Genomic DNA, 25,937 nt, shown 5'->3' with positions numbered 1-25,937 from the left:
AAGGTGTTTTGTATTAGCATATGTTAGTCACGCGTAACAGGGAGCTTTGTGGTATCCACATCAAGTATAGTATATAGGGCGTATATAGTAAAGGGGGATGGCTCGTATTTACCCCCTTCCCTCCCCCATTCCTTCCTTCTTCTGCTGACTCTCACCTTCTTAGTGAGTTTCCCCTGTACTTTTTGCTATGTGTATGCATGCGTGTGTATGTGTGCACCTGTGTGTATGCATGTGTGTATGCACCTGTGTGTATGCGTGTGTGTGTGTGTGTGTATGCGTGCTGTGCACCTTTTTGAGATCTATGAGTTTCACTGTGGGTTTAGTATTTCCACAATGGGCTCACGGCTGGGTGTGTGTAAGAGAATGGCAGGGGTCTGAAGCGAAGCTAAGAAGCTGACACCACACTGAATTACAGCGTTAGGGGGTGCTGCTTCTGTATGGCTTTTGCTGTCTCCGTTTTGTGACGTTGAGCCAGGAAATCTAAGCCTATGAAAGTGTTTCCCAGCTCCCTGCTCTCTGCGCAGTGTTAGTGAGTCACTGGGAAAGTCCTCTCTGGTGTGTTAAGAAGCTGTGCCTGGGCTCTGAAAGCTGAGAGGCTTGGTATCAGCAGCATGTCAGCTCCAAGATGGTGACACACAGACGTGCTCTCCGGCCTAAAGCAAGACTCTTCAATCAGCACTAGAGTTCTCTTCTACACAGGGCTTGGCTTTTACTGATGACTAGTTTGGCTTGTAGGAATTTCACTGGTTTGAATACAGATTTTGCTAACAGGTCCACTGTCATTTGTCTTATGTGGGAATACGCACAGCCCCAGATTTCCACCTCTGCTTTGACCTTTTAGTTATGTGTTCAAGAAGGATACGGACAAAGCCCTTTGTTTATAAATTAGGGAAGATCACTGTTTTGCAGAAACTTGAATAAATTCTCTAAGTAATGTCCCTTGATAAGCTTTTTAAAAATTAGATATTTTCTTTATTTACATTTCAATTGTTATCCCCTTTCCTGGTTTCCCCTCTGAAAACCCTGTATCCCCTCCCGACTTCCCCTGCTCACCAACCCACCCATTCCTGCTTCCTGGCCCTGGCATTCCCCTATACTGGGGCATAGAACCTTCACAGGACCAAAGGCTTCTCCTCCAATTGATGACTGACTAGGCCATTCTCTGCTATGTATGCAGCTGAAGCCATGTGTACTCTTTGTTTGGTGGTTTAGTCCCTGAGAGCTCTGGAGATACTGGTTAGTTCACATTGTTGTTCCTCCTATGGGGCTGCAAACCCCTTCAGCTCCTTGGATCCTTTCTCTAGCTCCTTCAATGGGGATCCTGTGCTCAGTCCAATGGATGGCTGTGAGCACCCACTTCTGTATTTGTCAGGCACTGGCAGAGCCTCTCAGGAGACAGCTATATCAGGCTCCTGTCAGCAAGCTCTTGTTGGCATACACAATAGTGTTTGGGTTTGGTGGTTGTATATAGAATGGATCCCCAGGTGGGGCAGTCTTTGGATGGTCATTCCTTCAGTCTCTGCTTCATACTTTGTCTCTGTAATTCCTTCCATGGGTATTTTGTTCCCCCTTCTAAGAAGGATAAAAGTATCCACACTTTGGTCTTCCTTCTTCTTGAATTTCATGTTATTTTTTAATTGTATCTTGGATATTCTGAGCTTCTGGACTAATATGCACTTATCAGTGAGTGAATATCATGTGTGTTCTTTTCTGATTGGGTTGCCTCACTCAGTGTGATATCCATTTGCCTAAGAATTTCATAAATTCATTGTTTTTAATAGCTGTGTAGCTATTGTATAAATGAACCACATTTTTCTGTATCCATTCCTCTGTTGAGGGACATCTGGGTTCTTTCCAGATTCTGGCTATTATAAATAAGGCTGCTATGAACATAGTGGAGCATGTGTCTTTATTACATGTTGGAGCATCTTCTGGGTATATGCCCAGGAGTGGTATTGATTCTTAGCATCTAATGAGATGATCATATTGTTTTTTTACTTTGAGTATGATTATATAATGGATTACATTGATGGAGTTTTGTTTGTTGAATCATCCCTGCCTCCCTGGGATGAAGCCTACTTGATCATGATGCATGATCATTTTCATGTGTTCTTGGATTTGGTTTGTGAGATTTTTATTGAGTATTATTGCATTGATATTCATAAGGGAAATTGGTCTGAAGTTCTCTTTCTTTGTTGGGTCTTTGGTTTAGGTATCAGAGTAATTGCGGCTTCATAGAACGAATTGAGTAGAGTACCTTCTGTTTCTATTTTGTGAAATAGTTTGAGGAGAGTTGGAATTAGATCTTCTTTGAAGGTCTGTTAGAACTCTGCACTAAACCTTTTTTTTTTTTTTTTTTTTGGTTGGGATACTATTAATGACTGTTTCTATTTCTTTAGGGGATATGGGATGGCTTAGATTGTTAATCTGATCTTGATTTAACTTTGGTACCTGGTATCTGTCTAGGAAGTTGTCCATTTCATCCAGGTCTTTTAGTTTTGTTGAGTATAGCCTTTTGTATTAGGATCTGATGGTGTCTCGGATTTCCTCAGGTTCTGTTGTTATGTCTCCTTTTTCATTTTTGATTTTGTTAATTAGGATACTGTCCCTGTGCCCTCTAGTTAGTCTGGCTACGGGTTTATCTATATTGTTGATTTTCTCAAAGAACCAGCTCCTGGTTTGGTTGATTCTTTGAATAGTTCTTTTTGTTTCCACTTGGTTGATTTCAGCCCTGAGTTTTACTATTTCCTGCCATCCATTCCTCTTGGGTAAATTTGCTTCTTTCAGGTGTGCTGTCAAGCTGCTAGTGTATGCTTTCTCCAGTTTCTTTTTGGAGGCACTCAGAGCTATGAGTTTTCCTCTTAGGAATGCTTTCATTGTGTCCCATAAGTTTGGGTATGTTGTACCTTCATTTTCATTAAACTCTATAAAAAGTCTTAAATTTCTTTTTTTATTGCTTCCTTGACTAAGTTATCATTGAGTAGAGTGTTGTTCAGCTTCCACATGTATGTGGGCTTTCTATTGTTTATGTTGTTATTGAAGATCAGCCTTAGTCCATGGTGATCTGATAGGAGGCATGGGATTATTTCAATCTTCTTGTATCTGTTTGAGGCCTGTTTTGTGACCAATTATATGGTCAATTTTGGAGAAGGTACCATGAGGTGCTGAGAAGAAGGCATATCCTTTTGTTTTAGGATAAAATGTTCTATGGATATCTGTTAAATCCATTTATTTCATGACTTCTGTTAGTTTCACTGTGTCTCTGTTTAGTTTCTGTTTCCATGATCTGTCCATTGCTGAGAGTGGGGTGTTGAAGTCTCCCAGTATTATTGTGTGAGGTGCAATGTGTGCTTTGAGCTTTACTAAAGTTTCTTTAATGAATGTGGCTGCCCTTGCATTTGGAGCATAGATGTCCTTGATAAGCTTTATATGAATATTGGACACTCCTTTTATTTAAGCTTTGGTCTGGCATGGATATACAGCCTAAAAGGTAGAGTGGAGATCAATGACTTTATGGGAAAAGCAAATATAATTTTCCTAATATAAGATGGAAGTGCATGTTGTTAACCAGCAGAGTAAAGCTTCCTTTGTCAGATCTTAGATTAATAATTAATTCTCTTCCTTTTTATTTTGAGACATGGTTTCATGTAGCCCAGTGAGTCTGGAATTTACTATGTAGCTGATGTTGGCCTTTAACTGAGACTCTTCCTGTCTTCAACCTTAAGCACTGGGATTGCAGGCATGTGTCACCACACCCTACTTATCTTATCGTATCTTATTTATTTATTCATTCATTTATATCAGTTTATAAACATATGTGTGTTATTGCCCCATCCTGTAGACAAAATATTGTAAAATTATGTTCTTAGCGTCAGCCCCCAGTGTGATTTTCCTGCCTTTCCAAATCCTATGTTGAAGTCAGTGGCCTTACAGCCATCTCCTAGGTTATACCCGCAGCTTGCCCTGTTTCTCCTTCTAGAACGCTCTCTTTCTTGCTGCTTGAATGGCCTCTAGCTGCTTGCTTCTGCGTGTACTTTGGTTTTCTGTTTCCTTCTTCTACTTCCTCTTTGCTTCATCTTTTCCTTTTCTTTTGTTTACCCCACCACACACAGGCAGGGTTGGAAGGTGGCCAGGACCTTTAGTATTGCTCTAAGTGTTCTTATCCACACAGTGACTTGGCATCCTGGCAGAGTGGGAGAATGTGTATCAAGGCCTCTGCCCCCTCTGTGCTTTGTGTGGCTCTTGTGGTTCCTTCTGGTTTGCCAGGACTAGACCAGGCTTTAACTTTTCTGGTTACACTGTATTCAGCTTGTTGAATGGTTCAGATTTATATAAGGCATCTTTTCCTTCCACCTCCTGGCACTCAGATACAAATTGAATAAATGTATCTAAATATATCCAGTGGAAATATATTACTGCTGCTAATTAGGAGACACCAACAGTATTAAATTGGGTGGCTCACTCCTAGAATCCCAGCTCTCTAGGGGCAGAGGCAGGTAGAACTCTGGGTTAGAGTTCTACCCACTCTAGTCTATATAGTGAGTTCCAGGGCTGTGGAAGGTACTCAGCAAGATCCTGTCTCAACAAAAGAGCTAGGAGCCGGTGAGATGGCTCAGAGATTAAGAGCACTGGCTGCTCTCCCAGAGGATCTCAGGTCAATTTGTCACACTGCATGCTGATGCACAACTGTCTAACTCTAGTTCCAGGGGATCTGATGCCCTATTGTGTTCTCCATGGGCACTAGGATTCTGTGTGTGATGCACAAACATACACGCAGGCAAATAATCCTCATAAAATACAATTTAAAAAGTTAAATAGGGAATAGCTGCAAAGACTTCAAAATGCCTGAGAATATGATTATGCTCTGTTGGCAACAGCTGAGGAAGGACTTAGGGCTATAGACACTAAAAAATAAATACATGTATGTTGTAAAAACCGCTCTGCTTTAGGGATTAGGAGTTAATTTTCCTTTCAGGATTCTATTCAGTCAACTCAATATTATTTTCATGATTAACAATCCTACGTGCACAGGACCAGGAAAGTGAACTCAGACGATCAACAGTGTGTCTGTCTCTTTCTGGCCCTTTGATGGATGGCTCCACCCCCCAGTCCTCTTGTCCCGTTTTGGGTTTTAAAGTTTTGTTTCTACTAATAGGAGTTCAGCTTACACTTCAAAGGGAGTGATAAACACGCTGTGTGCCTCACTAGCCTGCATAAAAATAGTTTTGACCTGCAAATGCACAATCCCTAAATAGAGGGGAAGATGTGGGGAGATGGCTCAGAGGGGCACTTCTGAGTCTGTCGGGCAGAATTCTCCTCCCGCAGGAGCTTACTCTCACCAAGCTAGAAGAACCAGGGCTTCGTTTTAAATAAAAGGCTTAAATGTTGGCACCTTTTCCTTAAATGCCTATTTTGAAAACAAAATTAAAAAATATATTTTAGCTCAAATTGTTTCTAGTAGTGCTCAATAAATTAAAAGGTTATATGACCCTTCTTAGAAAATCCACTCTGGGGAAACCTAGAAAATGCTCATTTTTCTAATCCCTGAGCTTAGTATGATTTAATGATCCATGTTTTGTATTCAAAATGCAAATATAGTCACATTTACATAAAATCATAACTATTATATGAAGAAAAAGGGTGACAGATATAGATTTAGAGCATGTAATGTTCACCAGTACTTAGAGAAGAGAAATTGATTGTGGGATATAACACTGACATTTTTCTATTTCTTTTTTAAAATTATGTATGTACCTCATTTTTAACCCCTGGGACTTGAAGTAGGATAGACAGACAAGTACCGAGCCCACATGGTCATACAACTTCTGAAAAACAAATTTCATATACAAATACACTTCCCCCATTAGAGGCTAGAAATATATGAATTAGAACAAAGTATTTGTTTTCAAGTCATGAACATACAATTTTAAGGTAGGTAATTGTCTTAAATACCTAATATATCAAGATTTGTCAAATATGTACAAAAATTGGACACAATTTGAGTTTCCAGTCAGAATTGAGTCAGTCAGAATTTCCAGGAGATAGCATCCCCAGTGATAGGAGATTTAACGTGAATTAGCTTTAATTCTGCAGTAGTGGACATTGCACCAGAAGAAAATGCACTGTCATTACACTCTGTACATTGAAATGTTATCCTTTTCTTCATGTCCACGATTAAGCTGCCATCTTGCATGCCAAAATGCTCAGATATTAGTAATTTTATATCTTTTGCCAGTTTTTGTTAACAATATAAATGGAGGGCTTAGCTCTCATCTCGAAGGGAATGGGAGAGAGCTGATTTTAAAATCATGTGTGAGCGATCACCAGGAACCAGTGTCAGGTTCCTCCGAAGGAGAAGTAGCTTTTATATTTTTAAATAGTCATGGAACAAAGGTAAGTCATGGGAGTATCAGGTAGGCAGCTTGAAACAAAACAGGGAAATTTAGTGTATCCGTTCTCTGGGAGTAGCTGAGGATTCTCTGGCTTTCGATTGGTGGGAGTTGGTGGTCTAATGAGTCAGTACACTTCCAAGGCCTTTTGGCCAGGAGTTGAGATGACGCAGTGGTTAGCAATAAATGACTGCTAGAGAGCTGAAGACAGCCCGAGATAGCTTGACTCCTGGAACATTCCAGCTGTTCACGGTCAAGAACTTTAATCAACTAGTCGTGTTCATAGAGTCTTTAGCACAGGTGTAGCTTACTTCTGGAGCCTTTGATTCACAGTTACAACATTAAAGAACATGTCACCGGTGCCATGTGGTGTCAAGATACTATCTGCTTCCACAGTGGGTCTTCAGTGGGTCGAGCACTTTGGCAGAAAGGTCACCCCAATCCGGAAGCCTATGAAGTACCAGAATATCACGAATGGAAAAAGGAGAACATGGGCTCAGCTCCTGAGTTATTCTCAGTGGTGTGGCAGATGTGGCCTAGGATAGATCTGTCAGTAGCAGTGAATGAAGATGTAGCTCCGCCCCCTCGCCTGTAGCAGCCCGAATGATTCCCTTACCTTTTTTTTTTTTAAAAAGAAGTTGGTGACATTTATTTTTTTCTCTTTTTTTTATTACATATTTTCCTCAATTACATTTCCAATGCTATCCCAAAAGTCCCCCCCCCCCACTCCCCTACCCACCCATTCCCATTTTTTGGCCCTGGCGTTCCCCTGTACTGGGGCATATAAAGTTTGCCTGTCCAATGGGCCTCTCTTTGCAGTGATGGCCGACTAGGCCATCTTTTGATACATATGTAGCTAGAGTCAAGAGCTCCGGGGTACTGGTTAGTTCATATTGTTGTTCCACCTATAGGGTTGCAGATCTCTTTAGCTCCTTGGATACTTTCTCTAGCAACTCCATTGGGGGCCCTGTGAGCATCCACTTCTGTGTTTGCTAGGCCCGGCCTAGTCTCACAAGAGACAGCTATATCATGGTCCTGGCAACAAACGCTTGCTAGTGTATGCAATGGTGTCATCGTTTGGAGGCTAATTATGGGATGGATCCCTGGATATGGCAGTCTCTAGATGGTCCATCCTTTTGTCTCAGCTCCAAACTTTGTCTCTGTTAACTCCTTCCATGGGTGATTGTTTCCAATTCTAAGAAGGGGCAAAGTGTCCACACTTTGGTCTTTGTTATTCTTCAGTTTCATGTGTTTTGCAAATTGTACCTTATATCTCGCTATACTAAGTTTCCGGGCTAATATCCACTTATCAGTGAGTACATATCATTTGAGTTCTTTTGTGATTGTGTTACCTCACTCAGAATGATGCCTTCCAGGTCCAACCATTTGCCTAGGGATTTCCCTTACCTTTTTAGGGACCTTAACCTACGTAAAACCAGATCCTTGGCTCCCATTTGCAGGGGAGTCGGGGTGAAGCAGTGTGAAGAAGAGACAAGGTTTATTAAAGACATTTTAATATGAAAGGGTTATGAGAGACGGCTTAGTGGTGAAGAGCATTTGCTTCTTCTGCAGAGGACCGGGTTCGGCCTTCAGCACCCACATGGTGACTTACAATCTTCCTTAATTCCAGGTCCAGGAGATCTAGGACCCTCTTCGGGCCTCTGTGCGTGCTAGGTCCACACTCAATACACTTGGAAAAAATAGGCCAAACACTCATACTCAGAAAATAAATCTTAACAAAGATACTTCATATAAATGTTAAGCATGCTCATTAACAAAAGAGACACCCAGGGAAGGGGCCAGGGGAAGGGAGCAGGCATGCTCAGGTGAGGGTATGGCCTCACCTCAAGGGAGAGCTGCAGACTACATGGGTTGGCATTAGTCATCAATGCCTTATGGGAGCACACCAGCTACATCTTAAGAACCTGTTCTTCACACTCTTTTCTTTTGGTGGGTGGAGATTATCACATGGTTCTAAGATGCCTTGGGTATGATTACCATCTGATAAAGTAAAACTAACTAACTAACTAACTAAGCCACTTGCCATTTGTTGTACACAGGGGCTTCTGGTAAGAGTCCTAGAAATTTCAGGTTTTCATCTGGGAAGGGAGAACAGCCTTGAGCAGCTGTTGACTGTGTTGGAGTTCTTGCTGCTTATCTGTCAAGGGGTTTCGACAAGGCCAGAGGGCAAGGGGTCCCTTCTACCTCCCCGATCGCCCCTCCCCCAGCTCTGTCGTTTTCTTTACCTTCCTGCTTTGCCCAGGTTTATCATGTGACTGTAATGCCACATATTGCTGCCCACTGGAGGAATCTCGTTCTGTTCCCTGTATCATGGCTGGCGAAGTAGCTTTGTGACAAAAACTGCCGCCGAGGAGGAGGCACTTTGTGTACCATTGCTATCTATAAAGAACACTCTAGTCAAGGTTGTCCAGCACGTTTTGGAAGTGGATAATCCAACATAGCAGTCCTTCATTGGTTCACACAGGCCATTCGAGGTTTCCTTCCTCTTCCACTGAGTCCAAGCCTACAAAGAACAAAGCCCATCCTGCTATACTCTTTAGTAAAATACTTCCTTTTATGATAAGATGATAATCAGCACAGAAACCCACAACTGGACAACTTTCGGAGAGTAGAGACTGTGGAACGCCCCACCCTGAATGGGATGTCTTTACACCCTCCCCTAAAGGCTCAGGGATCGTTGTGGCAGAGGAGGCGGAAGCAGTGGAAGACCCAGCGGTGGTGGATGACTCTAAGAAAATAGTGTCTTCGCCACACCAGGGCTCACAGCACAAGGCCTGCACAGTCCAAGTAGACAAAACCCCAGCATGGGGAAGGGGGAAGGGAAAGCAGACACAAAGCCACACCCCTAATTAAGAAGCCATTTGTAGTCGATGCCTGGTGGGAAAGGGAGAATCAGTTTCTCCCTGGAGTGATGACACTGGGTATATCAGCCACACTCCAGGGCAGACCCCATGCCTGGGAGCAGCTGCCAGCACAGGCAGATCCCACATTGCGTGGCTGATTTGTTTGTTTTTTGATGGATTTTTTGGTTTCTTTTCTCTTCCTTCTCCCTCCCCCCTCCCCCTCCCCCCTCCCCCTCCCCCTCCCCCTTCCCCTCCCCCCCTCCTCTCCCCTCCCCCTCCCCCTTCCCCCTTCCCCCTTTCCCTTTCCCCTTTTCCTTCCCTTCTTCCCTTCCCTTCCCTTCCCTTCCCTTCCCTTCCCTTCCCTTCCCTTCCCTTCCCTTTCCTTTCCTTTCTTTTCCTTTTTTGTTTTATTTGGATTTTTTTTTTTTTTTGCTTTTCCTTTTCTTTTTCTGAGGAAGGAAAAAAAAAACTGTAAAGTTGGGTGGTGTAGGGAGGTGGAGAGGATCTGAGATTTGGAAGAGAGGAAAGAACATAATCAAAGTATATTGTATGAAATATATATTTTTAAATAAAAAAACTTCAAAATAATTGCCACAGTCTAGAATTAGGTGATCATTATGTAGGCATGTAGCCAGAGGTGAAAGACAGGTGAGGTGTTTAGGGTCCTGCAGCCTCTGGCCACAGTGTCACATGTGATTCTGTGTCCATAATGAATTGTGATTGTTTCATGCTGCAACAGTAAATCACAATTACTTCTCACCATTACCTTCTCACTAAGTCATGGGCGGCTACAGTGTATCCTTTATTGCCTTCAAGTTTGCTTTCCTTCAAGGTTTACACAGCAGCCTTGCTCACGTGGCTGACGTGGACAGACATGGCACTGTAAATGTTTTCCTTGATCCCTCCCTCTACAGACAAACCTCTTAAGGTAGAAATGGGTTCCCCACAAGGAAGTAGGTACACATTATAGAAGTCTGGTGGGAGAATGCTTATGTTAAGGGACTGTATTACCATACAGATACCAGTACAAATGACTTTACCATTGTAGCAATTTACTAGAAACAATATCCTTTTTCAAAAGAAGGAACAAATGAAACCATTCCTGAGTCTGTTGAAACTATTCTTTGTGCATCATTGATGCAAACTACAAAGTTAGCTCCTGACTAACAAATGGGGCAGACATTTTCATTAACATTCTCAAATTAGTGATGGAGAGATCAGGAGGCTCAGTGGTTAAGAGTGCTTCCAGCATTTGCAGAGGACTTGGTTTCCCAGTACCCACATTACCTGTTTCACAACTGCCTGTAATTTCAGTTCCAGGGGATCCAATACCTTCTTCTGGGCTCTGTGAGCACCAGCACACAAACAGTACACATACCCCCCCCCACACACACACACACAGACTTTAAGTCTTTAAAATGTATAAATTATTAATACAATCCTACTTTTAGAATTTTAGGTGTGGTGGTATTTAAGTGAAATACTAATTAAGATGTTTACAGGAGGAATTTGAAGCATTCAGGAATTCTGCATTGTTCTGAGAGATATGAGAGTCTTAGTGTTGGGAGAAAAAAATGAGAATATGGGGCCGGGGGAATGGCTCAGTGGTAAGAACATTGTTGGGCTTTGATGCTAAAGATCACAGTCTTCTAGGTCTGGAAGGTCTCTTGAGCTCAGCACAAGATGGAGGACTCTCTTCCCTTAGTAAGCTTTCCTCATTTCTGCCTGATCTGGTTAGCCTGTCTCCCACACCCTCTTTCTGAGGAATGTCACATAGCCTTGGTGAGATTACAGGTTTAAATGCCTTTCTCCTGATATGAACCTGTCCAGCAAGCACCTGGGATTCCTGGATGCCTCTCCATGCAAATGAGGCATTCCCTGTATCCTCAACCCCAGCCAATAGGACATATCCCTCTTCCCCCAAAACTACACAGCTCTTGATTCACCCTGAATAAAGTTGAGCTCCTCTTGAAGCTGATCCCAGAAGTCTGCCATTTCCGTCTGAGCCCTGTCCTTTGACTCTGCTCCCTTTGTCCCTGTGGGCCTGTGGCCAACAGTCCCAGGGGAAAAGGGAGGTCCACAAACACCTGTTGAGCAATCATGAGAACCTTAGCGCAGATTCCCAATACCCAGGTACAAGCTGAGCTTAGCGGTGCAGCCTGGGACCCCAGAGCTGTTTGGGCAGAGGTGAGGGATCCCTGAGACTGGCCACCAGCCTAGACAAAAACTGGTGAGCTCAAGGTTTGGTGAGAGACCCCATTTCAAGAGAAAGAGGTGGTAATAATGCAGCAGTTCCCCAAGGTCCTTCTCTGACCTCTGCATGTATAGGTACAGTGGGGCACACCTGCAACACAGGCATGCATGCTAAAAAGTGCAACCAGATTTGGGGAGCGTGTTCACTTTTACATTTACAGTAAGACCAGCTTAATGATGCCTTCTTCAGGTCTTCTCAGGAAGAGCCACTTTAAGACATGAGAAGTCCTTCCTTGGCTCCCATGCTGAAACATGACTACCAGGTTCCCTCTGGATTCTAAGGATGTGCTAACCTCTGAGTGTGGAGCAGAGACGTGAGTCTCACCAATATTTGAGGCCAAAGCCAGGTAGAGCTCTGACAGGGCAGATGACATTGCTGTATTAACCTTTTCCAGCTCAAGAATGAACACATCCACAGGCTAACTCAGGCACGTTGATTCTAAAGCCAGCATTGTTGCAGAGACAAAGATTTTCTGTCATTACATTTGTGAGAAAATGCCCTCACCATTCCTTAAACTAAATGTCTGGACTTGAGCCATGTGCTCAACTTCTTTCTCCTAGAATGCACTTTTTTTCTTTTTAATATCTTCTTATTTATGTGTTTTATGGTATTAATCTCATGTATAAGCAGCTAGTTGAGGTTAGCCTTGAACTTCTGATCCTCTCGCCTCTGCTTCCCGAGTGCTAGAATATCAGATGCGCACCACCACCACCCCCCAGACCTTACTCTGCCTTCCTGAGGTGCTAGGGGTGGGACCCAGAGCTCCATGCACGCAGGGGCAGTGGCGCTACCTGCTGTCCGACATCCCTAGGCTCCTTGGTGCACATTCTGTCTGTGAACTGAATAGCAGTGCACGTATACATCCATGGTGATCGGCATTCTTCGTCTGTGGGGCTTAAACTTGGAAGACTGTTGTTAATTAACATTGCACAGATGTTTTAGGGTAGGTATGCGTGAGGTCATGTTCTCTTCATCTTAATCCAGACACTTCAGCCTCCCTATAAATTACTGTTGTCACCTGATAGTTCACAAGACTTAGTAGAAAAGTGAGGTTTTTAATCTTATATGTTCATGCATGTGTGTGTGTGTGTGTGTGTGTGTGTGTGTGTGTGTGTGCGCGCGCGTGCACGTGTGTACACATGCATATGCATACATGTGAAGGCCAGAAGTTGACATTAGATATTTGCCTTGATCACTGCCCATCTTGTATTTTGAGACAGGGTCTCTCAATGAACCTAAAGTTCACCGATTCAGCAAGAATGGCTCCGTTTGGAGACACTCTCTCCAGTTTCAGTGTCTTGGTATTTTTAAGCCATGCAGTCCATAAATCTACTAGAATCAAGGGAATATAAAGCAATAACTTTTTGTTTGATTTGTGTTTAATCAGAGTCACATTTATTTCTTTACTTATTATATCCCTTGTGTTGTTATTCCTATCTTAAATACTTTCAAAGACCTGTTTAGCTCAGCTGAGGAGGAAGTATGTCCCCCAGAGGTAGGTGGATCAGTGCCAAATGACCATTGTTGCCATGGGTTGAGATTCTGAAAATGGCCTGCAGCACTGGCACAAAACACAGTCACCTGTTTTCCAGGCCACCTGCAGCAAGAGATGAATCTGGGATGTTTCAGGACAGTCTCTGTGCCACTCAGTAACCTGCCCAGCAGGAGCTTGCATGCCTTCTAATAAGAATATGCAAGATACTTCTTCTTTCTTCTCCGCCTCTTCTTCTCCTCCTCCTCCTCCTCCTCCTCCTCCTCCTCTCCCTCCTTCCTTCCTTTCTTTCTTTCTTTCTTTCTTTCTTTCTTTCTTTCTCCCTCCCCCTCCTCCTCCTCCTCCTCCCTCCTCCCTCCCCCTCCTCTCTTCCTTCCTTCTTTCTTTCTTTCTTTCTTTCTTTCTTTCTTTCTTTCTTTCTCCTCCTCCCCCTTCCTCCTCCTCTTCTTCTTGTTCTCCTCCCTCCTTTCTTTCTTTCTCTTTCTTTCTTTCTTTCTTTCTTTCTTTCTTTCTTTCTTTCTTTCTTTCCTTCTTCTTCTTTCTTTCTTTCTTTCTTTCTCCCTCCCCCTCCTCCTCCTCCTCCTCCTCCCTCCTCCCTCCCCCTCCTCTCTTCCTTCTTTCTTTCTTTCTTTCTTTCTTTCTTTCTTTCTTTCTCCTCCTCCCCCTTCCTCCTCCTCTTCTTCTTGTTCTCCTCCCTCCTTTCTTTCTTTCTCTTTCTTTCTTTCTTTCTTTCTTCCTTCCTTCCTTCCTTCCTTCCTTCCTTCTTTCTTTCCTCCTCCTCCTCCTCCTCCTCCTCCTCCTCCTCCTCCTCCTCCTCCTCTTCTTCTTCTTCTTCTTCTTCTTCTTCTTCTTGTGTGTGTGTATATAAATAAAGTTCAGAAGAGGATACCAGAGGCCTGGAGGTGGAGTTGCAGGCAGGTGTCAGCCAAGGGCCATGGGTGCTGGGAACTGAATCAGTGTCTTCTGCAGCAAAGGCTCCAAACCACTGAGTCATCTCTCCAGCCCTTGTTTGCCAAAAATAATTTATAAAGTTTTATTTATATCTTTTAAATTTTTATTTATATTTTTAATTTATTTAAATTATATATTAATGTATTATAAATGCAATATAAATACAAATAATATATTACTTATATTTTAAAATTATTTATTCATATTTTAAAACTTGTTCTCACAAAACATTTAAAGGACACTCACTTACCAACACTCAGTGTATTTAATGACAAACTCCTCTATTTGTTGAGGATTTTGTCTGAGGAAAACACTGCTTTCATGGTTCTGATTCAGCTTTGCTGTGAGATTCTGATGAAAAGACGAAAGCAAGAGAATACAACTACTGAAAAACACGGGATTAAAAAAGGAAAAAAAAATCATAGTACAGAAGCAAGCTCTCCCCAGGTGGGAACGGATCAAAACAAACACAAAGAACTCACAGGCTTCGTGTTAAGCAGTGGTTCTCCAACTCAGTCCCTAGGAGCTTCTCAGGTCTATGACAAGTTCAAATCAATCTTCATTCATTTTTTTTAAAGATTTACTTAATCATGTGTGTGTGTGTGTGTGTGTGTGTGTGTGTGTGTGTGTGTGTGTGTGTGTGTGCATGTGGGTGCAGGTGCCTGAGGAGTCCAGCAGGGGGCGGCAGATCCCCTGCACAGGAGATAGAAAGTTGTGAGCCACCCTATGAGACTGCAAACCAAACCTAGGTCCTCTGCAAGAGCCTTAAGTGCTCTTAACCACTGAGCCCCCGAAGGAATTTTCTTAGTACCATGAAGGTGTTTTGTATTTTGTGTTCTGTTTCATTCATGTACAGAACAGTTTTCTGGAGTTTATGTGATGGTATACTCCAACAGATTGTCTGTAGAAGTATGTGTTAGGATATATCTGTCTTGTATTGAGCCAGGTATTAAAGATATTTATAAAATTATAAAGCTGCATCTCTTCTTACTATATATTACAGTGAAAATTTCAATGTACAAATTTAAATATAAATATACAAAAGTATATTTTAAATATAAAAGTTACTTATATTTTAAATACTAAAAAATATAATTTAAATATTCAAAATAAAAGCTCATTGATTTCTTCAGAAAGTAATGAGACTATACAGTGTTTCTAAGACTAAAATCTTTCAAGAACTGATACCTCAAAAGATGAGAAATATACATTTGTGTATTTAATGCTGGTTAATATGTTTTTAAATCTAAAATAGAAAAAAAATGAATTCTCTAAAAGTGATCATATAGGCCTGTGCGGAATACAGAACAATACCCCAGGTGTGTTTCCTTGATGCAATAAAGATTTAAGCTGTGGCCATGATAGGAATGTTAGGCTTTTATGGGACTGTTCTTTTTCCTTTTTATAGATCTTCTGTATTTTAAATATGTGAATGTTTGATTTGTGTGGGATGAGAGTCTGTGTAAGAGAGAGGGGAGAAGAGGGGGAGAAGGGAAGCAGGGAGAGAAAAGGAGAGAAAGAGAAAGACAGAGAGGAAGGGAGAGATAGAGGGAGGGGAGAGACAGAGAAAGGGAGAGGGGAAGAGAGAGGGATAGAGGGAGGGGAAAGAAAGAGGGGCAGAAAGAGAGACAGAGAGAGACACAGAGAGAGTGACACACACATACACAGAGAGAGAGACAGAGAGAGACACAGAGAGAGTGACACACACACATACACAGAGAGTGATAGAGACAGAGAGAGAGACAGAGAGAGAGAGAGAGAGAGAGAGAGAGAGATGGACGGACGGACGGACAGACAGACAGACAGAGAGAAGCAGCAGCATACTGCAGCATTATAGAACAGGAGCTAAGGTCTTTCTCTATAGCCTAGCCTTGGGCTCTCAGTCCTCCTGCCTCTGCATAGGTGTGCATCACAGTGCCTGAAGAAACATTTAAATATACTGGACTCATGAAAATGAAGATTACCATAAAAGTACAAAGAGCATGATTTTTATTTTCAATTTTGCCTGTGCTTGCTGCTGGGGACAGAACCCAGGCCTTAGTATTTGCCACTTAGGTTCTGAACAGCCCAGCTACAACCCAGTCTGTCTCCCTCTCTCCTTGCCCTCCTCCTCCTCCTCCTCCTCCTCCTCCTCCTCCTCCTCCTCCTCCTCCTTCCCCTGTCCCTCCTGCCTTCATCCCCCCTCCTCCTTTTCTTTTAGTTTTGAGACAATGCTTTGCTAATTTACCCAGGCTGGCTTTGAACTTACTCTTTAGCTCAGGTAAGCCTTGAATTCCCCAGCCCTCCGGGCTTAGCACTTGGGGTAGCCAGGATCACAGTCTTGATTCAACAGGCTCAGCAGAGCATGTTTTACAAGATCAATAATGAAGGGAAAACTACATTATCTGCTACTAAGAACAAGTCAGACAAGCAGAATTAGCTTTCTCAGAATCAGCTTCATTGCACACTGTCCACATGTTTGAGTGCGAATCATTTTTTGTTAGTGAAATGGAATGTAAAATCTAGTATCCAATGTTATTTACAAAAAGGTATAGATTCTAAACTTTGTTATGAGTGTAGTGAAGATAAAATGTTATCAATAATAGGATGATGGCTAAACCTTTGTATGTTGTTGAGCGACAGTCATAAATAGTCTTCCAAATGGATAATGGCAATTTTCCATCCAGCATTATAAAATATTAATGATCTTTAATGTGGCTAATTTATTTCTAGCAATCTTTCCTGAGGAAATATTTAGAAACAGGGAGTATTTTTATACAAATATATTCACAAAAGAATATTTTATAATGAAGTATACTTTCTAACAGCAGGAGTCTATGTGTACTAGATTATGATAAATACAAGAATAGCAAATAGAACCACGTGGCTAATATTACCAGTAAGGACATTATTAAATAAGTCGTTAATAGTTTGCATTAGTCAATACACAGTTTTTTCTTAGTCATTACCAAGTTATAATTAACTAAGAATGGAGAATACATTTAACATAGCTTATGAATATAACTATATGAACCAAATTTGGTGGCGCATATCTTTAATCACAGCAAGTTGGGAGGCTAAGGCAGAGAGATGGAGAGTTTGAAGCTAGCCTGGGCTACATAGCAGGACCCTATCCCTATCTCAAAAAAAAAAAAAAAAAAAAAAGGAAAAAAGCTATCAGAAGTATGCCTCAGCACATTTACCTCAATGTGTCTGTGTTCTAGAATAATGAGCATTTTTTTAGTCATCTTTTTAGCATCCTTCCTTATTTTCCTAATTTTGCTTTTACGATGAACAAGTATTATACTGTAAGTAGAAACAATATGACCCAAATTGAATTTGCACACAAGTATTGCAGTTTTAATCTATCGATTTGCCACCCGTTGGAAGCAGCTGTGAAATGAGGTCGGAATTCTACTCTGAGTTGCTCACTCTTGGTCAGCCAGTGGCCAGTGGAACAGGGTGCCCTTTAATCTCCCTTTGATTCTAACCATGATTCCATCATAAACAAGCCAAGCTGTCTTGACCTTTTCCTTACCTATCAGACGATTCTCTAGCCCATTCTAAAACCTGGAAGCTAAGTGACTCGCTTTCTCTAGCTGCAGCAGAAACCCAGCCAGCATCTGTCTATCACAGTGTTCCTCTTTGGATACATATTTTCTCCTGATTAATCCACATCATTTACATATTTTTCTTTTCTTTATCTTTTTTTGGGGGGGATATTTTATTTATTTACATTGCAAATGTTATTCCCTTTCCCGATTTCCCCTCTGGAAACCCCCTATCCCACCCCTCCCTTGCTTCTATGAGGGTGCTCCCCCACCTACCTACCCACTTCAGCCTCCCCACCCTGGCATTCCCCTACACTGGGGCATAGAGCCTTCACAGGACCAAGGGCCTCTCCTCCCATTGATTCCCGGCAAGGTCATCCTCTGCTATATATGAGGCTGGAGCCATGGGTTGCTCCATGTGTACCATTTGGATGGTGGTTTAGTCCCTGGGAGCTCTGTGAGGGTCTGATTGGTTGATATTATTGTTTTTCCTATGGGGTTGCAAACCCCTTTAGCCCCTTCAGTCCTTTCTCTAACCCCTCCATTGGGGACCCTGTGTTCAGTCCAATGGTTGGCTGCGAGCATCCACCTCTATATAAAATCTATGTCATTCACACTTCCAGAGGGTCTGGTCATGCCATCTCTTAGTCTACTACATATGTGGCATACACAAGGAACATGTAGATCCCTGTGGTTCCCATGAACTCTGCTTATGATGGCCTTGGGTGATTCTCATCCTGGAAGAATTCACTAAAATCTGTAGAGATCCAAGGCATCTAGATCTGCGAGGATAGACATGGCATAGTAATAGGTCACTGTGGTCTTCTTCGCACCTAAGTCTGTTTCACTAGATCTTTCAAAGCATGCTATCAGCTCTTACAGACAGCTCAGTCTTGGAAACTACCATTAACATCTGAAATCATAGACATGTTAACGAAGCTATCATGAGTTATTTAAATATAGTATGCAATATGATATTTAAATCCATAGCCATCCATGCTAGAGAACAGTGATATACTCAGGTGTTGATTCAAACACGTTACTAAACATGTAGGTGGAGATGCTACTCATGTGTACCATTAGCAGCTCAGCGCCAATCCACTCCCTTGCCATGAAATGTAAAATTCTCATGACTTAAGTGATATCATGTTGTTGGGAATAAAGTTTTGATCTCCTAAGACTTTTTAAATGGAAAACTCACAGAGTTAAAAGTTGATCCGCGTGTGTAATTTGTCATGCCCGGGGTGGGAGTTGAGATGTTTGATGCTGCTGTGTGATTGACATGTACTGATGAGTCTCTTTTTAAACTTGCAGCAAATAGTGGCAGCAATAAACGCAGGGATTATCCCCTTAGGAAACAGCTCCAATCAAGTTAGTCACTGGGACCTCGGAAGCTCTTTCTTCTTTGCTGGTACTGTTATCACAACCATAGGTAGGAGACGACTCCCTTTCTCTCTTTCTTTTTGGTATGGTTTGCGACCTGACACTCATCTGTTCGGATCTCCCTTTTATAGTTGGTCAAAGCCATCTGAGATAGAAAACTAGGTTGTAATACATAGAGTTCTGAATTAAATGTTTGAATGGAGGGACTCAGCAAACTAGCCATCAGTTCAGAATGTAGAGTTAAGCTTAAAATCTGTACCTGTAAAACTCAGGAGTGATATGGTGGAGACATTTGATATGTAATAATATATTGTAATATATCAAGATTGGTTTGAGATGATAGTTTCTGGTTCATATGAGCACCGCCCCCCATCCCCAACCAGACCTCTTGTCTTCAGTGTGGCAGCATGACATGACAGGATTTAACTTCAGTTTGACTTTGATGTGATTATTTGATGTTACCTATCCCAGTTTATAAATCTTACCCTCCTCCCCTTAACAGAGCACTTGCTGTTATATTGATTGCTCATGTGTTAGGATTACTTCAGGTTGTGTTGTCTGCATGTTATATTTTGACAGTACCATAGATATATTAACTGTGTTAACTGTGACCCCAGGCTGGACTCCAGATGTCTTGCCTAATCTCATTTTATTTTTTTTCTCTACAACCTTGGAAATATTGTTGTGATGGAAGCTCATGTTGTTTTTGGGCTTGTCTTGGGTGTGCTCAGCACTTTCCTGACAGCAGAATAAATCCTCCGTCTAGTAAGCAGACCTTCCATGCTGCAGAGCTTCCCAGAAGATTTCTATTCATATCCCATACTGAGAGCCACCTTCGCCATTCTCCAAGGCTGGGCGAGGGTTCCAGCTTTCTGGTTCATGCAAGGGAGTGCATTTAAACAATGACCTTTGAAAATAAGGATACAGATTCATCAGAGTCATGGATGCATTTCAGGCAAGGAGAATATACAGACGGGCTCATCTATCATGGGACGGGATCTCTGCTTATGAAATGGCCTGAGACTGTGAATGTTTCAATTTTATTGTTGATTGCAATCAACAAGTTGTAATTCATTGCACTGTTGTAGATACAGTTTTGGGGGTCACTTCTCAGCACTGTTAGCACCTTCCTGTGATGGTGGTTTTCTCTGGAGATCAAGAAAACAAGGTTGATGCCGACATCTCTCTCAGCGGGGTCAAAAGTTGTGTGGCTGTGAAAATCTGGAAGAACAGGAACCTTGGTTCTTAACCATAATAGCAGGTTGTGTTTGAGGCTTAGACATGTTGGCCATTTCTACTGTGGAAATGACTATTTATTGTGTAAATTACTTAGAGTCTGTAAGCATTGGGGGGGAGGGGAGGGTAGAAATGAAAAAGAAAGGCTCATAGACTGAGTGAGAACGGTTTGTTCCTGTCCAAGGATAACTCTAGAGTTCGAATCATAACTCATTGTGCCACTAAATTATTTCACAAGAGACGCAATCATTATATGCCCTGAGGGCTGTGCTGTATGTTTAGAAACAGTCTCATTGTTTTTTGAATCCCCAAATTCGGAAAGTTTCACAGACATATACTTCAATGCATGAAGATAAATAAACCATTGTTACCAGCCTTACCCCTAAATTATAGCCATCTAACGCAGTAGCTGGTTATTTGGGCTACTTAGGAAGCCACATGAGAGCCCTGTCTTTTACTGATCCATCTCAGTTTATAGCCTATGGTTGCTCAAGTCATTCCGCGTCACCCCTCTGGGATCTCTTGCTTCATGGTCTTTGTCACTCCTGTGTCAAGGCCATCTTCTCTGACCTTGGACTAGATGAAGAGTTAGATTAGGGTGAAAACATTGGTTTCTTTTGAAGTGACAGCCAGATTTCGCATCTGTGCCATTCAAAGAGTAAGTGTCAGTGTGTTGCTGTGCTCTCGGGACCCTTACGTGTTTCTCGGCCATGCAGGCTGCGCCCTGCCACTAACTGTACTGCTCCTTTTGAAACTAGAACTTGGGAGAGATTTGGGGAGGTGACTTGCAGTATCTTGGGTAGGGTGTCCCGTGAAGGTGGTGCTCCATGCAGCCATGAGGGCTTTTCTATTTCACGTTATCAGTTTAAGAGTCAAATACGAACCAGGCAGCTTGTACACCGGAACAATGCTCGAGGGAAGGTTTATTATGCAAAGCGCCATATTAAACTTTAAGACCCACATTTAAGGAATTGCTTCCCAATTACTCACCCTTTCTAAATTCGGATCCTTCCAGCTTCCTCAGAATTTATTCCACAGCTGCACATATGTTGTCTATCCATGATGATTCTTTTTTTTTTTTATTTTTTCCAGACCCTACTTCTAGCCCACCAGCTCACATAGTTGGCTCTCCTTTAAAGCCACCTCAGACTTGACCGATCACCTTTCTAGTTGCTACTGATTTGGTCTAATCCAGTTTTACTACACATCAGTTTTACTGAAGAGGCTGACTCAGACTCTCACTTTGTTTCCAAAAAGCCTCAGCCCCCCCACCTGTTGCTGCTAGAGATGCCAAGTCTGTAAATTCAGGGACTTTTATCTGTTTTGTTTTTCCCCCCAAACCCCCAGTTTCTGAGATATACAGGGTGCTTAAAAATGAGTTTGGTGAGTGCCGCAGAGATGGCTCAAGGGTTAAGAACACTTGCTGGTCTTGTAGAGGATGCAGGTTGGCAAAGATGAGGCAGCTCATAATTCCTATAACTGGTTTCAGGAGATCCACTCCCTTTTATGGAGTCCACAGGCACCTGCACACACGTGGTGCAAATGAAACATACACACACACACACAAAATAAGTAAATTTAGTTTTAAAAGAATAAATCTTAAAATTGAGAACAAATAGGCAGTTAGGTGGTGTAAGCTGTGGCTCAGTGGATATATTTGATCTTAAACTGACAGCTAGCATGAGCCATGGCTCAGTGGATATTCCTTGACTCTGACCTGATAGCTATGATACTAAAGTCAGGGCGTGTTCATCAACAGCTGGCTTGATCATGCATTTTTTTTTTATTCAGTGCAGAGCAAATGCCCTATCTCTGCTGCCATCAATCTAAGAGTCAAAGTTCTTAACCCCAGCATGCACAACAAGTCAGGATGGTTGGTGGGAAAACACGATAAGGTGTGCCAGGTGCTATAAATTAAGAGCCTTTAATGAGAACCCACGGGGTCCTTTACAGAATATTGAGGTAAGTGGTTAGGAAGGAAGGGGAAAAGCATGCTTGCCTCTGGTTAGTGTCATTCCAAGACTGGAAAAAGAGTTAGTGATTTCCAAGGCAAATGTATATGGATGAGAGAATCGCAGGCACAGTGAGTTGAGGGAGAGAGATGAAGGTAGAAAGCTCTGGGTCTGCAGGTCATCTGGAGTGGTCACTGATGTTGGAGGGCCTCATCCTGAGGAGCCTGTGACTTGGTGCCACTCTAAGTGGCTCATTTTGGATTCTTGCTGCTTTTGCCACCATTGGGTGCTTAAGGAAGAAGGACACAGCCACTGCTTGCAGCCTCATTGCAGAGATAAAATTTACACCTGTAAAGGAACCAGAGGTGTCACATAATCCTTACATGGAACTGAGGTCGCAGTGTGGTTAATGGAGAGCATGGGCCAGAGCTGAAGACGATGAACCCAAGTTGGACGTGAACTGTGAACTGGAACCGTGCTTTGAAGAAAACATTGTGTTTCTGCTGGTGGAAGAGAAAAGCTGCCCAGTCTGTGGCAGATCAAGTTAGAACCCAGTCAGAGCATCAACTTGACTTGGTTTGGGGATGAAGAAGCAAACATTTATCATGTAGACCAGAGGGTCGTTTTAAGGGGGTAGCAGGAAATACTGACTGCTAGAGGTGGAGGGGAAAAGGCATTTGAATATAAATTGATATTCGAGGATTTTGTACCTACTAAATAAGAGAAAATATTGATTTTTTAAAAAGTAAAGTGGGAGATGGCAGTGGTGTTAAGTACATCAGGAAGAAGGTAACTAGAAACTTCTCAATGGAATAATTAGCAAGTGGGGACAGTGACACACAGGAGCCATGGGAGCCATAGTGACACATAGGTGCTACTGGAGCCACAGGAGCAACAGGAGCATCGCTTGGGATGTCATGAGAGGGAGACAGCGGTAGACAGAATTAAATGAGGGACTAAGTTGGTCTTGGTGACTAAATGAGGAGAAGGGAGTAAGGACCTTGAAAGCGAAGAGAGTATTTAGACAGTAGACTTGTAATTCATCGAGAGCTAGCGTTGATCCTATTCAGAAAACCAAGTTAAAAAAAATAGCCAAGGTTTTAAATGCTGTGTTATTTTAGGAAGCTTCATTTTAGCACTTTATCCCCCCCCCCCGCCCCCACCGACTTTTATTTCTTTCTTTATTTTGGTTCTTCTTTAACTCTGCTGGCTCAGTTATGTTACCTTCTGGTCATGGCACTGGGGTCAGAAAGACCAATGGCCAATCAGAATGCCAATAAACAAGACAACAAGATGGGTGTTTGCAGTGAATGCTGCAGAGAGCCTGAAGTGTGATCATGGAAACCAGAGGAGGGAGTGGGCGGCTTTTCCAAAGAGGCTGCCACAGGAACTCTGAGGGGGCGACAGCATCTGAAACCTGAGGGATGAAAAGAAGTCAGCTATGTACTGACAAGTGGAAAGACGAGTTCAGTCAGAGGGCACAGCCATGGCACAGCCATGGCACAGATCCTCAGTAACATAGGGTCCTGCATGTTCAAGGAATGCAGATGAGGCACAGAGCAGCCCCTGGAGGTCTGGAAGAAGGGCCCCAAGAGGAAGCTATGGAGACTCACAAATAAGCAGGAGCCAGAGCAGGAAGGATTTAGAGGGTCAGGGTCAGGGTCTCTGTGGAGTGGAACCACTGCAGAATCTCACCAAAAGGGTAGGGGTGGGGCTGAGGCGATAACTCCTGTGGTGAATAAATAAAGTGCTTGCTCTGTTAACAGGAGGTCCTGACTCAAGGTCCTCTTTAGTTTACCGTCCCGGCCATTCCTTTAGGTCTAAGTAGAGAATCTTTCCTTTCAGGGACACCTGTCACCTTTACAAAGAATACTCACTTTCTGCTACCACAGTGCTGAGACTGAGTTCAGCTGTGTGGTTCATATGGCTTGTGTGGTATCTGTGTTTTTCTATATTGGGTTTTCTGTTTGATTGTACTTGGCTTGAAGTGCTAAAGATATTATGATATTGATACCTGGCTTGCTGCAAACCTTTATGCCACCAGTTTGGAATTGCATTTGGCTGATGAGAAACAAAGCATGGGGAAAGAAGGAGGAGGAGAAAAGAAGGAAGTAAAAGGAAGAAGGAGGAAAGAAGGAAAGGAAAAGAAGAAAGAAAGGAAGGAAAGGAAGGAAAAAAGAAACAAAAAGAAAAGAAGGAAGGGAAGAAAGAAGGAAAAGAGAAAGATGGAAGGAAGAAAAAAGGGAGTAAGAAAGGAAGGAAGGTCTGGAGTAATTTTATCAAGCAGTTCTAGATGAGGAGAAGGAAGAGGAGGAGAAGGGGAGGAAGAAGAGGAAAAAGAAGAAGAAGAAAAGAAGGAGGAGAGGGAGAGGGAGGAGAAGAAGGAGGAGGAGGAGGAGGAGGAGGAGGAGGAGGCGGCAAGAAACAATGTGTTTTGGAAACACAGAGAGTGTGTTGTAAACTGTAAGACATTTTCTTTTGCTGGCTTTTGGCTGGAGTGGAAAGAATGGAAAAGTATAAACTGTAACTCCGAATTCCCAATGTTTTGTGTTCCATGTGGTGAGTATAGAAATCTCTCTACCAGTGTGTGGAGTCGAAGGGTCTTGAAGTAGAAGTGTAGAATTAGCCACAAACCCTCCCAAGAAGGTAAAGTGCCTGTATCTTTGAATATTGAGCGCTAAATGACTAATTTAGCACACTCATGTGTCTGTGGCATTTCACCAGCCTCTGAGAGAGCTGCACGCTGGATTTTTTAAGGTCTATTTTAAATGAAAGTTGGGATTCTTTCAGGCAACTTAAAGATGAGTAATTGTGCAAACCAACTTCTAACTTGGACTCATTATATTTTTAAAATAACTTATTAAAGAGGATAATTATTTTAAAAGCTTGGAATACTGGTATTGCTCTTTTGAATGAGGAAGTGCAAATGAAATTGCTTTGGGTCTCTGACTCTATGACTCTTGCCTACACTAAATTAATGAAAGTAAAACTCGTATAAAGATGTTAACGTAAGTTCTTCGTATCCAAAATCTGCATGCAAGCTTATGTATTGCCTGGAGGAGGAGGAGAAGAGTAAGAGTAGAAGGAGGAAGATGAGAAAGAGGAGGAGGAAGAGGAAAAGAAGAGGAAGAGAAGGAGAAAAAGAGGAGGAGGAGGAGACCACCCCCACTCTGCCACCACCTGTCAGAGAAGATGCCCCGCGGATGGGTAGAGTTAGATTTGTGAAGTTATGCTAGAAGTCTGATGGAGCCAGATTCCTGTGAGCGGTGTTGCAGACTCCTAAGTGGATGAGCTCGGTTAGTCATCTGTCTTCTCATTGCGTATGCACCCAAGTCAGGCAAGAGGAGGAGCGCAGAGGAACACGGAGTACCTTGGGCTTCTTGAAAACGGATTTGGAATCCTTTGGTGTTTCCTAAGCATTGGCCTTTTTTTCAGTATTATATCAATATCAAGTTTGCTTGTTATCAGAACAAAAGGATGTTTTCTCTCATTTGTACATCATTTTGTACAGTTTACAATAACACACTTTTAATCTTCTGGGAACCAATGACAACTTCTGTGACCTTGAAATTGTTCCAAATAGGGCCTGGAGAGATGGCTCATCAATTAAAGGCTCTGGCTGCTTTTACAGAGGACCAAGGTTTGGTTCCTTAGATGGTGGCTCACAACCATGTATAACTCAAATTCCAGGGGATCCATTACTTTCTTCTGGCCTCAGTAGGCACCAGCCATGAACACAGTACACATACATACGTGCATGGAAAACACTCATTCATGCTAAATGAAATAAATAAACCATAAAATCCCCCCACCCCAATTAGCAACAATGGCTCTTCATGTCCTGAATAAACACTGCATCTATCTCTTCTAATCCCCCTGCCCTCTT

At 42.4% G+C, this 25,937-nt stretch overlaps 1 protein-coding gene across 8 annotated transcripts in view; it reads left to right on the top strand.

The window, feature by feature from the left end:
- The window catches only part of Kcnk2 (potassium channel, subfamily K, member 2), a 194,853-nt gene that overhangs the window by 88,277 nt on the left and 80,639 nt on the right, over window positions 1–25,937 (top strand). For 4 of the 8 annotated variants that reach the window (XM_006497121.4, NM_001281847.1, NM_010607.3 and 1 more), the window contains exon 3: window positions 18,795–18,912. The exons of the other annotated variants lie outside the window; for them this stretch is intronic. In XM_006497121.4, coding sequence (XP_006497184.1) covers window positions 18,795–18,912 — 118 coding nt within the window. The remainder of the gene's footprint in view (window positions 1–18,794; window positions 18,913–25,937) is intronic. 8 annotated transcript variants of the gene reach the window in all.

Source organism: Mus musculus, chromosome 1 (genome assembly GCF_000001635.26).
Source record: "Mus musculus strain C57BL/6J chromosome 1, GRCm38.p6 C57BL/6J".
Taxonomy (NCBI): domain Eukaryota; kingdom Metazoa; phylum Chordata; class Mammalia; order Rodentia; family Muridae; genus Mus; species Mus musculus.
This window is presented reverse-complemented; position numbering and strand designations above follow the sequence as displayed.